General features: G+C 35.9%; 1 protein-coding gene across 7 annotated transcripts in view; it reads left to right on the forward strand.

The window, feature by feature from the left end:
* clpb (ClpB family mitochondrial disaggregase) overlaps window positions 1-15,000 on the forward strand; it is a 42,674-nt gene that overhangs the window by 12,579 nt on the left and 15,095 nt on the right. For all 7 annotated transcript variants that reach the window (XR_013203878.1, XM_077230363.1, XM_077230364.1 and 4 more), the window contains exons 4-6: window positions 5,977-6,080; window positions 8,385-8,513; window positions 14,817-14,914. Coding sequence is in view for 6 of the 7 variants with exons in the window: in XM_077230363.1 (XP_077086478.1) it covers window positions 5,977-6,080; window positions 8,385-8,513; window positions 14,817-14,914 (331 nt within the window). In the remaining variant the exon portion in view is untranslated. The remainder of the gene's footprint in view (window positions 1-5,976; window positions 6,081-8,384; window positions 8,514-14,816; window positions 14,915-15,000) is intronic.

Genomic DNA, 15,000 nt, shown 5'->3' on the forward strand with positions numbered 1-15,000 from the left:
TGGTCTCTTTTTAAAGAAGTGAAGAATTATTATTAAAAAAATTTTTTCCAGATTGTTCCGTTTTTCTCTAAAACTGATAAAATCAAAGCCATAAATCTGAAACGTTTTGCTCCAAATTTAATGTTGATATCTAAAAAAAAAAAGTAGCTTTCAGTAAGATTTTGTTTGGGCGCAGTACCAAAAATTTCCACCAGGTGAATTTTTTTCTGTGTGTTCACATAGGAAGTGCCAACACCTTTACCAAGTTTCGTACCATTCTGATGACATAAATTTAAAATAAATTTTAAAAATCGATTGAAAATGACCAAAGAGCAGCAGACGGTTAAACAAGCGCAACTTTTTGTTCATTTCTATGACAGAAATGTAACGTAGACGTCATTCAGACGGTCTCTTTCTCTGTGTGTGGACTGTTTTTGACCAGCTGGTGGACTTAGTTCTCCTTGTCAACTGTCTAACTATATATTTGAGATGTGGTGTTGTTGAGTGAGGTCCTAGTAAAGGTTTTGTTCGCTCACAGGACTGAGCTGATGTAATCTCAGCGGGTCGGGCTGTTAAAGTGTGATCAGATTGTGAGATTCACACAAATCTGCTTAAACTCTTCTTCAGTGATGGCGAATGTACACTAGAAAAAACAGTTTATTTCCCGACCAGATTCAGATCAGCAGTGCCCTGCATTGAGGCATGCTATATAATTATATTGTTATATTGCTGCATTTTCTTTTATAATAATTTGAATTGGAGTTTTTTAATGGTGATAAACGTCAGTCACAGAACCTCTCTCAAAACTCTTGAGGTCCACCAATCTGAGAACACTTCTGATAAGTTTTTATTTAGTTATACTTTTTCGTCTCAAATTCTATTATCAGTACGACATTTTAATTCAGAGTTAGAATTGAAAAACGTCTGTGTTTGGTGTGTTGAGCTACGTGAGCCAAACCTGAAGATCATTGTGATGTGAGATGTTAGAAAAACCATCCTGAGCTTTTTTGGATAAAGAATATCTGATCGTTTGTATAAAGAGTCGCATGATAAATGACATTTGATTAGTCCACCAGTTCTCAGGATGACTATCTTGATTAAAATCCCCCTGTAGTCAATAATTTGATCCCTTAAAACTCATCTTTGATCACCAAAATTACATATTTAAAGGTTTTTTCCTTGAAAAAAAATCTTTATGCCTTAAAATAGCTTGGATGTAACTTGACACCCCTGCCTCATTATGTATGTGCGGTTCTATGAATATGCAAATGAGCCCCGCCTCCACTCACTCACTCACTCAGAGATCCACTAGTTGTCGATCACACGTTGATCTGATTGGTTACAAGGTAGTTTGTGACGTCAGAAACACCAGCGATTTCACACCGTGTTTTTGAGACTGTCTTTGGTTCACTGCAGTTTTAAGGAGAAAATACTCAGCAATGCTGTCGACTTATGAATTTACACACGGTTTATCATTAAAAGCTGGATTTTCACCACAGGGGGACTTTAAGACACTTGATTTATATCATCATTTCATTAGTGGAGGCTGAACAAAGTGTGTCAGATGAGGGAAATATCTGAAATATGTAATGATGTGCTTTACGACTGTAATCGTGTCATTTGAAACGCTCAAAATTCATCCTGTGAAAACCATTTTGAAATTGGACAATGTGTCACAAAGGAAACGGCTCATTTTTTGTGATATCACCTTAAAATTTGGAACACATCTTGGTTAGACGTGTGGCTGTTTAGCAGCCCAAATTTGTTTTTAAAATGTATATTTGACAATAAATATATTAACTTAAAACTTAATTAAATAATAATTGGCATAATTGAAGGAAACACAAAGAAACTTACATTAAACTTTTCAGAATCTTAGAACTTACCAGATTTAACTCCCAGATTGTCTGTGATTTTAGAGCCAACTGTATGCCCACATTTAACCTAAAATCTTAATCAAGTCAAAAGAGTTATACATGAATTTTGAACAATACCCGTTCTTATCTTAGGATAACTTTGATGAACTTTTTTGATCCGCTTCAAATGTTGACTACTTTATATACAAATATCATAATATCCTAATACCTTCATTCCTTCGAGTGGCATTTAGCAGATTAGAGCCGGGCGATAATATAGTTCGATTTTACATTATAACGTTCATGTAATTTGTGAGCTGCACGTGTATTGTCGAGTATTTCGTGGCGGGACAGACGCTCGCACCGTGATCAAAGTCGAGACTGTTTCTCTTTTAAAAGCGAGAAGGATACGCTTTAGACTGAGATGTTTGCTGAGCTTTGATGTGTGTGAGACTGTTTGCACTCTTAACCCAGCGACGGCCACCACCCAGATCTGTCCATTCACGTGGACAATGACCCGCAATGAAGAGGAACCCGTGTTGACCGTTCCGACCCAACGACACGAATCTCACTCCAGGATAAAGAGAGCAGAAGTGAGGGAGCGAGGGCTTCTGGAGAGGGGGATTATCCCTCATGTAGGGCCTGAGAACAGCCAGTCATGGTGGGAATGTGTGTGCTGGGATTATTCTGGAGTGAGTGGGAACAGGGCATGTTTTTTTAACGAGGGCAACGGATGAACTTTAGTATGAAACAAACGCTAATATTCATATCATTGCAGCATATTGTAATGATCCAAAGAGTTATTACCACTCGATTATAGGATAAATGTTCTCTTCTAGAGCTCTGAAAGTAGTGACGTTACTAAGTGGAGCACATCTGGTGGACAAAGAACACAACTTCTGAAACAACTGAGTGAAAGTACAGATACTACCGGTCAAATATTACTCCGGTACAAGTACAAGTTGTAAAGAACGATTTTTACTTGGTAAAAGTACTAGGGGTGTAACGATACCCTCATGATACTGAACTCACGATAGCATATTATTGGGATACTCCAAGACATATGATAAAAGGTTAGCACAAAATTGGATATTACATTGTGTGTGTAAATGAATAGGCTTGGACTTGGTGCTGAAACCCAAAGCACAGGATAATAGAGACACCAGAATAACAATATTCATGATTCTGAAGCGGAAAATACTGGATTATTTTAGACTCTTTCACTGACTAGATATATTTAAAATAATGTAGGCCACTTTATACTGGTAACATCAGACATGTGGCATTATCAGGACACACACATATTCCCCCATTGCATTATTACACTTTATATTCAACATTATATATAGTAGTTAAATGTAGGACTGACACTAAAACTCTAAAACTTGAATTTTGCAGTTCAGTAAGTAGAAACTAAATGCGCTGTGAATTAACTTGTTAATGGTTATTAACTTGAGTCTCTTCACATCATCTTTTGTTTTGTTTTTGTTGTTTATATTCAGTTCTGTAATTGTATTAATTATGTTTAGTATACATTAATTTATTTAATTCTGTCACCCTAATTAAGATCCTCGTTGGTTTGTGCCAGATAAACACTGATTGGAATTGCAGAAATTAATTGATAGTACAATATTTAAAGATTTCGCACAGTTCAGTGTAGTTATTTTTCTCTTCAGTTCTATAAATTAGGGTGTTTATTGTGAAATCTTATGTTTAAGATAATTTCATCACCCTAATTGAGATCCTCAATGTTTTGTCCTAGATAAATACTAATTGGATTGCTTTTTTTATTATTATAGTTAAATATTTAAAATAATTCCCAATTCACTGTAGTTATTTTCCGATTAAATTCTATAAATTAGTGTTTTCTAGTTTTATTACTTTTATTTACTTTATTATATATCTGTCTCTAATTTAGATCCTCGTTGTTTTGTGCCAGATAAATAGTAAGTGGAATTGCAAAAATTAAGTATTAGTATAAATATTATATAGTATAAAGTATAAATATTTTACTCCTATAGATAATATTTAAAGATAATGCCCAGTAAGTTTTGTTGTGTAGCTGTGTAAATAACTAGTGTAACTAATTGTTCAAATGTGCGGATTGGCTAGTTTAACTAGTTTAACCCATGTAGTTTTGTAAAGTATCTTCACTAACACTTAAACACAGATGAACTTTGACCTTTACTCGTACCACCTGTCCGATACAGATATGCCCTGGACAGGTGTGTGTGTGTGTGTGTGTGTGTGTGAGCGGAAGGAACAGTCCTGCCTGAGGTGTGTTTAGTAAACACAGGTTCACAGAAGCAGGTGTGTGTCCGTATGTTCTCCCATCATGTCGTGTTTTGACCGTCTGAAAAATGCATCTTCCTTTTAATGAAAACGGTTTAAAACATTTTTTTTAGCAATCGCTCTCTTTGTGTTTTCTTGAATGTTTTACTATCACATAAATATATGAGCTATTTTACAACTGTCTCTTATATCCAATTTGGTTTTAGGGTCAGAACAATCGTAACTGTGATTGTTCAACTGTATGTAAATTAATTAAGTTGTGTTTGTGAGTGGTTTTTTTTGTTGTAGTTTTTTTAGTTTATGTAAGTGTTTTATTCAGAAAAACACACTTCTCAGTGCAGAATCCTGTCACTCTCGGTGCTGTCGAAGTCTTTCGGGGACTCGACACACACTGTTGTGTGTGTGTGTTTGTGCTTTGCTCAGGGTCACTACTCTTTGGTCTCACACATATGGCCCGTTCTCCTCTTAAAACACAGCACATCTCATGCATAAACATCGTGACCCTGAGAACATCGTCCGGCGCCTCTTTCTCCTGAGATCCTACGCTTCAGAAACTCAAGAACGGGCCAATCTCTTAGTTTTAGGTCCAGATTTAAGCATCACGCTTGTGTGTGTGAAGTCATGTGTGTGTCACGGTCTTGTTTGCTTTGGGAGTGTGTGTTCCGTTAACTCAAGTGTTCTGGAACCCGAATGTTTTCGGGCCAGCGGCGTCTCCATGACAACAGTGGCCCTCCCTCACACACACACACACACACACTTGACCCGACCCAATCTGTCCCGACTCGTCGTTCATACACACACAAAGAGTTTCTGTCTGTATGGCGTGTGAATGCTTACTGTTCAATTTTCATGTTTATTGTAAAACACTTTCGTTATTCAAATAATGCGGTGTAATAATATTTAAATATTCAACCGTTATGTGGCATGATAATTTTCTAAATATTCAATAGTCATTAATGAAATGTAACGCAACAATTTTTAAATATTCAAATAATGAGGCTAAATATTCAAGTCATTGTTCAAATAATAATTTTCTAAATATTAAATAATCATTCAAATAATGTGATGCAATAATTTTCTAAATATTGAAGTCATTATTCAAAAAATCAAATAATGAAAAAAATCATTATTCAAATAATGTGATGAAATAATCATCTAAATATCGAACAATCATTATTTAAATAATGTGATGCAGACATTTTCTAAATAATAAATAATCATTAATAATATAATAAATAATTATAATATATAATAATATATTATAATCATAAATAATAATTTCTGCAATAATTTTCTAAATATTGAATATTAAGGCAAATAATGTGCAGATGTGCTGTTTTTATTCATATTAATGATTGTCTCTCTGTTTGTCATGTGAATGTTTCTTCATATAATAATAATAATAATAATAATAATACACCCTAACATGAACACTGGACAGTTGTATTTTTATTGACTAATAACTAACTTAACTTATAAAAAATATTGTCAATGTTAGTTAAACTAACGGGACCTTAATGTAAAGTGTTACCAAAATGTCTTTTTTAAAAACATAAATGTGTGTTGTAAATTGTCTAATATAAATTTGTAAAAGGTTTGATATTTTCTCAGTGCATAATGACCAAAAGCAGCTTGAGCGGATCTCTAAAGGTTTGCATCACTGTATGTCATAACTCGAAGTTATGAATATGAACATATTTAGAGAAACAGTATTATTCACTGCTTTAAAATAAATCTTGTTCTGAACAAAATACAATCAAATCACCTTAAACATGTGCAATGAGGTCTCTGTGTTCACTGTATTCATATACTGAGGCTGTTAATGAGTGTGTGTGTGTGTGTGTGTCAGTGTTGTGCAGGTCCTGTTGGAGGTGGGTGCGGATCCGAACCTGGGCGATGACTTCAGCAGTGTGTACGAGACGGCTCGAGAGAAGGGCGTTCACTCATTAGAGGGTGAGACGACCAACATTTATACGTTATGCTTCACATCATCATAATAAACTTCATTGTTATTCATAAAAAACATCCATGCACACATGTAAACAGCAGGAGTGTGTGTTATTACAGAGATCAATTCTAACGCACTCATTTTCTGCTGTTTGCATATCGGCACACAATTTATTTAGCAGCATGATATTTGTAAGTGTTTTTCATCTCACACACACACACACACACACACACACACACACATCTGGCTGCTGTATGTATATTACTCACATTTGTTTTGTTGGCAGTTTTTTGGTCTTGAAGGAGCATCTTTCCCTGAAGCACCATGATGAATGAGAGTGAGTGAGTGAGTGTGTGTGTGTGTGTGTGTGTAATATGAGAATATTCCATGCGACCGCGTGTGTGTGTGTGATGGATCGCTGGGCTCTGGTCGTCTGACGGTTTATTGGGTTTAGTTGTGATTATCTGGCTCTTAGACATTAGTTACTCGTGACGACCCGCCTGACAGCAGCCCAGAGAGAAAATATGTTTCTGTACATGGACAGAAGAAAAACACTGTTGCTGCTTTATGATTTATTTGTGTGCGTCCGCACTGGGGAATAATTGCACGCTTTATGCAAGCGGTTTTACATGCGTTTGTTCTTAATTTAAACGGTTTGTCTTGTTTTTAAGAAAGCTGTTGAACATCATCAGACACTCTCTCAGTCCGTCTGTGACTCTGGTTCAGTGTTTTGCTTTGCGAAATACTCTACATTTGTAATGCCAAAGCAGTGCGGAATAAATCAGATAAAAATAATAACACAAAAATAGCCCAGATGGAGTAAACGAGTAGCTTTAAAGATCCCATGAAATCAGTTTGCTTTCTGTTTCCTGTTGAAACAGGAAGTCGGGCTGGACAAGTGGAACGCCCTTGAGTACAGGATGATGTCATCAGTATTTTTGAAGCCAGTTTGCCCAAGTCCTGCACGCACACACGCACACACACACACACACACGACCCACAGAAAAGACGCACGTCAGTATCGCGTTCTTTCGGTCTTGAACAAACCATAACACACACAAATTATGCCAAAATGTCTGTTTTGTTGAGTGTCCTCATAAGAGTCTTAAATGATTTAAATAAAGTCTTAAATGAACGTAGAGATTTGTGGGAAACCATAGTGGACGTTATTGAGTGCGCTTAATCAATCCCACACTGCACTGCATTACAGCTTATGTACGCTCAACGGCTGTCCGAATTCGCTCACTCGTTTTCATTCACTCCTTCAAGTGAACAGTATTAGTGGACTAACGTAGGGAATAAGCCTTACTTAGTGAATAAGGGTGATTTCGGATTCAACCCATGTTCTCAAGCAGGGAAAAATAGAGGACACTGACAACGCGCTGACAGACTGACCCGAGCAGGGAATATTATGGAACAAAGTCTCAACTTTCAAATTTGGTCAGTCAAAGAAAATTAAACAATAAATATGCCTACCGTTTTGTGGCTCTTTAATGTGTCATGAGAGATTGCCTCAGTTCAAATCCACCGACGTTAATCTACTCTCCTGACTGCTTTGTCGGACAAGAATTGTGGATTTTGATTGGTCAGATCACATGTCAATCAAACTCCCTGCGAAGGATTAATTGACGCCAATTTAAAAGTTAAAGTGAAGTGCGCACTGCCGCACCATCTTTTTATAAGCGTTGTTAAAAAAAAAATGTAGTTTAGTTTTCAAATTAGCACCAATTCAGGGCACAATAACAAAACAGTGCTGCTCCGAACCGACGCATCATTATGCATGCCTGTGCAAACCCGCGCATTTTACGTCTGCCTTTAAATTAGTGATTTAAAAGCCCCCGCCGGTGATACCGGTATTACCGGTGATGTCACACGTCGATTAACCGGTGGGAAAATATCCTCACCGTCACATCCCTAGTTTACATATATTGAGGAGACATGTTAAGTTCACATACTCGTTTCTCTGAAAAACACTTCTACAGCCGGTTATTTTACTTTGAAATGTGTTTCCGTTTTGGAATATGTGTTTTTGTTTTCGTCTGTGATACTGCACGCTGCCAATTTTCAGTGTCAAATACGCTCGTTCCTGTTGGGTATCCTCAAAATGGCGACCCATGTGAGCGTCGAGTCTGAGGAGGCGGGGAAACAACGATCTCTGATGTTTTTAATTTGGACTGCAGTACCTATTTCAACCACTAGCTGTCAATATTACGGACTGCACCTTTAATAATCTCTGATGTTTAGTAAAGCAGCACTGGAATTACCTGATGATCACGACCGCGTGTGTGTGTGTGTGTGTGTGTGTTCAGTGCTGGTGAGCAGAGAGGACGAGTTCAGTAATCGTCTGAGCAGTCGCGCTTCTTTCCGTGGATGTTCGGCTCTGCATTACGCCGCTCTGGCCGATGACCTGCGGACCGTACGGATTCTGCTGGACGCGGGTGAGAAAACACACACGTTTCAGACACACACAGTCTTAACTCGGGGAACAGCCCTCCATTAAGCTTAACAACAAGCAAACTAGTCTGGCGTTGATGTAAAATAATGTTGTGTAGGTCGAAATGCTCCCAAAATTCAACATATGAATTGCCTGTTTATTTATTTTTTTGTGCTAATAAGCAATATCACATGAGCAAAAGTGCTAGTTTCCCGAATATCAGCACGATTGCCAAATGTGATATTCATTTAATACAACAGTTATATAAAATATATAAACTGACAAATGTTTAGACACAGCAATTTTGAATTTTGCTCTTTTTATTGTCAACAAAACTAAACATACAGAAAGGTTGCGTCTCCCAGCAACACACAGCGCTGTTTCGTTCTTGAATGATTCACTGTGTCTGAATGAATCGGGTGAGTGAATGATTCAATGACTCATTCATAAAGACAATGGACACTTGCGTCTTTCCTGAATGAATCAGTCAGTTTGAAAGAATCGGTTGAGTGAATGACTCTATGATTCACTTATGACTTGCCGCCACCTACTGGCCGTTTTAGTTTCATATGTAATAGTATCTTTTAATTTTTCCCAACATTTCACATTTCTATAATCAAAATATCATTAATTGCAACATTAATCTCATAACATGGATTTTGTTGATTCTGATTTCCTTTGATTGGTATAACAGCCCAATAAGTGTATACTAGTGTAAGATAATCAACAATATGTACCTTTACATTTTATAAATAATTATAAAAGGATGCACTTTTTTTTCACAGCCCTTTCATTATGAAGTATTATCAAGTAAAAAAAAAAAAAAACCTTGATAGCGCTCCCTTTCATAGTGTGATGTAGATTAGTTGTTATTTTAATGTTACCAGAATTCAGTATATGGTGTAATAATGCTGCTGTATGAGTTTGTCTTATTTCTATATGATATAATTACGCATTATCACATGAGCAAGAGTGTTTTATCGTGCGATATCAGCACTATTGCAAACGTGAGATTGATTTATACAACAGTTCAATAAACAAGTTAATATTGTGTTACATTTTAGACACAATATTGTAGTTCAATTCCAGTTGATTCAATGATATATTCATAAAGGCATTCGCTTGCTTCGTTCATGAGTGAATCGGTCGTTTGAGTAAATCGGTTGAGTGAATGATTCAACGACTCACTCATTAAGACAGGGACTTGCTGCCTCCTACTGGCGGTTTTAAAATCGTATCATTTTTAGTATCAGATTTCAGTATTCAAACGATTATTTTTAAACGGTAGTCTCATAGCGTTATTTATGCCGTTGTGATCACAGTGTAAATGCTGCTTTAGATGCCACTTCTGCGATGCAAAATTTATTTTTTAACAGCCTATTGTGTCTTATTTATTGATTAAATGTAAGAATGTGACATAAAAGATGATGCATACATCTAATAAGCTTAGAAAAAATACCCTTTTACAGGTAAAAGCAAAACAATTTAAGGACCAAATAGCAGAAAAGTTACAAAATGCAGCTAAATATCATCAAATTATTGTTGTTATCGACAAAATATTGAGGTATAAAATAGGGATGTGCTCAAACCTCTTGCACTAAGTATTGAAAATGAGTAAAAGTGACTTTCATTTTCACGTGTTGGAGCAGAAAAACTCTGTATTTCTCTCACTCTGTCTAATATACAGCAGCGTTTCTTCCTGCTCGCCTGAGGCCGTCAGGCTTAACCTTTGACCTCTGGAGTGTGTTATGTGACCCACACATGAGAGGTGACAGGAAGGTGTGTGTGATGAGATTTACATGAGTGTGTTATTATAGCCACGGGGCGCACACACAGTCGCGCTGTGTAACTCCTAAATGCGCAGTGTCTCCGTCTGATGTCTGGTGTGCGGTCACACACTCACTTTAAGCTTCAACACGTTCTATAAATCACTGGATGTTTTCTGGAGCAGATGCATTTTTAGATTAAAGTGACAGAAATTACCCGAAACAAAGAACAAAATCGCTCGTTTTGATGCCGAGAAATTGGATTATGGCGTGGAGCGCATTACCCATAAGTCTTAGTGGAACGAGGCCACGCCCCCTCAGACAGAGCAGCGCCGCGCGTCGAGACGAGGTGTATCTATCACAGCGATGACATCATCAGTGTGAGACAGCGCCGCGCTAATGCAACGAGAAGGAGATTACAGGAGCGTCTGTGTGTCTGTCCTCCTCCAACCCTGAAATATGAACTACATCACATAGACAACATTAACATCAACATCAGAACAGAACTGACTGTTAATAATAACATATATTTAGCACCTTTCTTCATACATTGAATGCATAGAAGTGCTTTAGATTAAACGTTTCTGAAAGAGTCTCTTCCGCTCAGCAAGGCTGCTTTTATTTGGTCAAAAATACTGTAAAATTATGAAATATTATAATGTAAATCATCTGTTTTCTATGTGAATATATTAGTAAAGTGTAATTTATTCCTATTTAATTTTCAGCATCATTACTCCAGTCTTCAGTGTCACATGATCCTTCAGAAATCTGACCCTGGATCACAAAACCAGTCACACGTCGCACGGGTATATTCGTGGCAATAGCCAACAATACGTTGTACGGGTCAAAATTACAGATTTTTCTTTTATGCCAAAAATCATTAGGATATTAAGTAAAGATCATGTTCTATGAAGATATTTTGTAAATTTCCTACCGTAAATATATAAAACGTGCAGCACAATCATGAACATAAATGCACAACTTTAAAGGAGATTTTCTCAATGTTTGGATTGTTTTGCACCGTCAGATTCCAGATGTTCAATAGTTGTATCTCTGCCAAATATTGTCCCATCATAACAAACCATACATCAATAAAAAGATTATTAATTCGGCTTTCAGATGATGCATAAATCTCAATTTCAAAAAAATGTATACATGTGACTGGTTTTGTGGTCCAGAGTCACATATGATGATTTGATGCTTGAGAAACATTTATGATAATTATCAGTGTTGAAAACTGTGATACATTTTAAATCTCAGGATTCTTTGATGAATAGAATGTTCAAACCAACAGCTTTTATTTGAATCTTTTGCAACATTCTAAATGTCTTTAATGCCACTTTAGATCAATTTAATGCATCCTTATAAAAATATAAATTATGATTACACAACCCTAGCATGTGTATTATATAAGATTGAGGAAGAATGTCTGCAGGATTTATTCTTGTGTGACATGCATATCTCCTTGATAATATTTTATGTACATTTCTTTATCATTTACAGACACATTTCTCTATTTTTCAGGTGGTAATCAGTAAGTCTGTCTATATTATGAAAGAAATAATAACAAATTTTAGAAAAAATTATCTTGTTTTTCACTTCCTGAAATATCTTGGTTTTCTAACTAAATAAGAGAAGTACATTTTAAGATATAGCATACTATTTTAAAATATGTTGTTACATTATTATATCTTGAATTTGTATGTCATAGTTATGTTTTAGTATCTTAGTTACAACTTTTTATTTCATAAAATTGACTTTTTGTCCATTTTTGGCTTTTATTCTAATAATTATCACTTAGTATCTCATAATTACTTTTTTGTCATAATTTCAACTTTTGTCATAATTATGACTTTTATATCAGTTATGATGTAGTATCTTATAGTTACAACTTTTTATCTCATAATATTGACTTTTTGTCAATTTTGGCTTTTATTCTCATAATTATCACTTAGCATCTCATAATGTTTTGTCATAATCTCAAGTTTTTGTCATAATCATGACTTTTTTATATCATAGTTATGACTTAGTATCTTATAGTTACAACTTTTTATGTAATAATTTCAACGTTTTGTCATTATGACTTTTATATGACTTAGTATGTTATTTTAACAATATAATTATCACTTAGTGTCTCATAAATACTTATTGTCAGTGTTGAAAACAGTGATACATTTTAAATCTCAGGATTCTTTGATGAATAGAATGTTCAAACCAACAGCTTTTATTTGAATCTTTTGCAACATTCTAAATGTCTTTAATGCCACTTTAGATCAAATGAATGCATCCTTGCTGAGAAAAAAAATCGATTCTTTGGATAATATTAATAATAAACATAAATATAAATTATGATTAGCGCGTGCTGTGATTGTGTTCCCTCGTCTAGTTGCATCACAGTGCAAGTCTCCTCTTCTCTATGAGGATTGTTTGGGGAACTTCTGAGGTCATTTTTCTTCAGTTGTGCTCCGCTAAAGTTCCCACACACACACACACACACACACACCTACGGGCAGGTGAGCGCGTTATTTCCCTGATGAGCGGCTGGTCAGCGCGGATCTTCATCTATCACCCCAGTCGAGCTCAGGGCCGGGACGTGACTGATCACCCGCGCGTGAACTCTGACCCCTGGGGGTCAAGCCGGCCCGCACCGCCACCAGCTGCAGGAAGAGCCCGAGGGAAGTGTGTGTGATATTACACCACTAAATGATGCTATTTATTATGTGGGTACGAGAGACTCGCTGCGAACGAGACGTGCTCCACTTGTATTTCTTTATTAGTTTTCCTCTTTCTGTTTGTCCGCTATCGATTGAGATTTGTTAGACGGACACGTTTAAGGTTTTATCAATAATCTGGACGATTACCCACAATGCCCGGGGACTCTGCCGCTCCACAAAGACGCCCGTGTACTGATATCGATTGTGTGTTTGTGGATAAACTGTATTTTACGAGGGAAGAAGGAAATGTTTGTTCCGTTGAGCGAGTTTGTGTGTAATTTAATGTGCAGTGATGTTTTTATTTCTGTCTATTTCTCTGTGTTAGAGGCGTGTGACGCTTTACTGTAGCGTTTATAGAACTTGGTATTGAACGGGTTAGTTCTTTATGGTTTACATATTAATACAGAATTCATAAAAGGACATGAAAAATGTGACCAAATAAAAGGAGTCCGGTTTTAAGACGCTGCATAAATATTTTCTTAGACATTGATAAATCTTAAGTTTTAATAATATATTGCATGTGCTTTTACTTATAGATCCAGTGTGTGTAATTATAGATCATGTTTATCTCTTATTATAATCTCCTTCATAATATTTTATGTTCGTTTTTTTATCATTTACAGACACATTTCTCCATTTTTCAGGTGGTATTCAGAAAATCTATATTTTGAAAGAAATAATAACAAGAATATTCAATTATAAAAAATTGTATGATCTTGTTTTTTACTTTCTGAAAAATCTTGGTTTTCTAACAAAACAAGAGAAGTATATTTAAGATATTGCATAATGTCTTAAAATATATTATTATATCATGAATTTGTATGTCTTAGTATCTTATAATTTTCTCTTTTTCTCTCATGATATTGACTTTTTGTCAATTTTGGGCTTTTATTCGCATAAGTATCACTTAGTATCTAATAATTTCAACTTTTGTCATAAATATGACTTTTATATCACAGTTATGACTTAATATCTTATAGTTACAACTTTTTATGTAATCATTTTGACTTTTTGTCAAAATTTCTGTCTTGTGTACTCAATTATCACTTACTATCTTATGATTTCAACTTTTGTCATTATTATGACTTATATCGTAGTTATGACTTAGTATGTCAGTTAACTTTGTCATAATTTCAACTTTTTGTCATAATCATTACTTTTATATCAGATATGACTTAGTATCTTATAGTTCCAACTTTTGATGTCATAATGTTTTGCTTTTGTACTCATAATTTTAACTTTTGGTCATAATTATGACTTCATATCTGATATAACTTAGTATCTTGTCATAATTTTGACTTTTGGGCTTTTATTCTCATAATTATCACTTAGTATCTCATAATTTCTATTTCTTTTTATGTAATAATCTCACCTTTTTGTCATAATTATGACTTTTTTATATCATAGTTGTGACTTCGTATCTTATAGTTACAACATAGTCATAAAAAAAACATGAACACTTTTTTTTTTCATTGAATTTCCTGCAAAAATATGATTCATAATCACTCATTCTGTCATATAAAGTGTTTAGGACCGGTTGTGTTTTTGCTGTATCGGCACGTGTGCATGCAGGGGAAGGTCAGGGCAAAAGCCAGCGCTAAACGTCACCAGTGACACCCGCGTGTTTTAATTGTTCAAACACAAGCACAGTGTGACATCATCACCACAGGACATGATGCGACACACACACACACACACTTACACACGGTGTCCGGATGCAGCTGAAGACACCCCCCCCGCTCGAGGTCCATTCACGACACGCTTTCCTCTCAGACCCCTGACCGAGAACAAGCCTAGCGTTGACCTCTGACCTCTGACCCCTCGCAGGTGCCGACCCCACTCTGAAGAACGAGCTGGGACACACACCGCTGACGTACGCCAAAGAGGGAGAGATGCTCACGCTGATCAAGCAGTCGCAGGACACGGTAACACACGTGTTTCAGGAGTAAACACACACGACATGATGTAAAGCAGGTTATTATAGTTACTGAAGGTAAAACATTAAAGGGAT

The sequence above is a fragment of the Siphateles boraxobius genome, unplaced genomic scaffold (genome assembly GCF_051911475.1).
Source record: "Siphateles boraxobius isolate OS27281-9 unplaced genomic scaffold, OSU_SipBor_1 143, whole genome shotgun sequence".
NCBI lineage: Eukaryota > Metazoa > Chordata > Actinopteri > Cypriniformes > Leuciscidae > Siphateles > Siphateles boraxobius.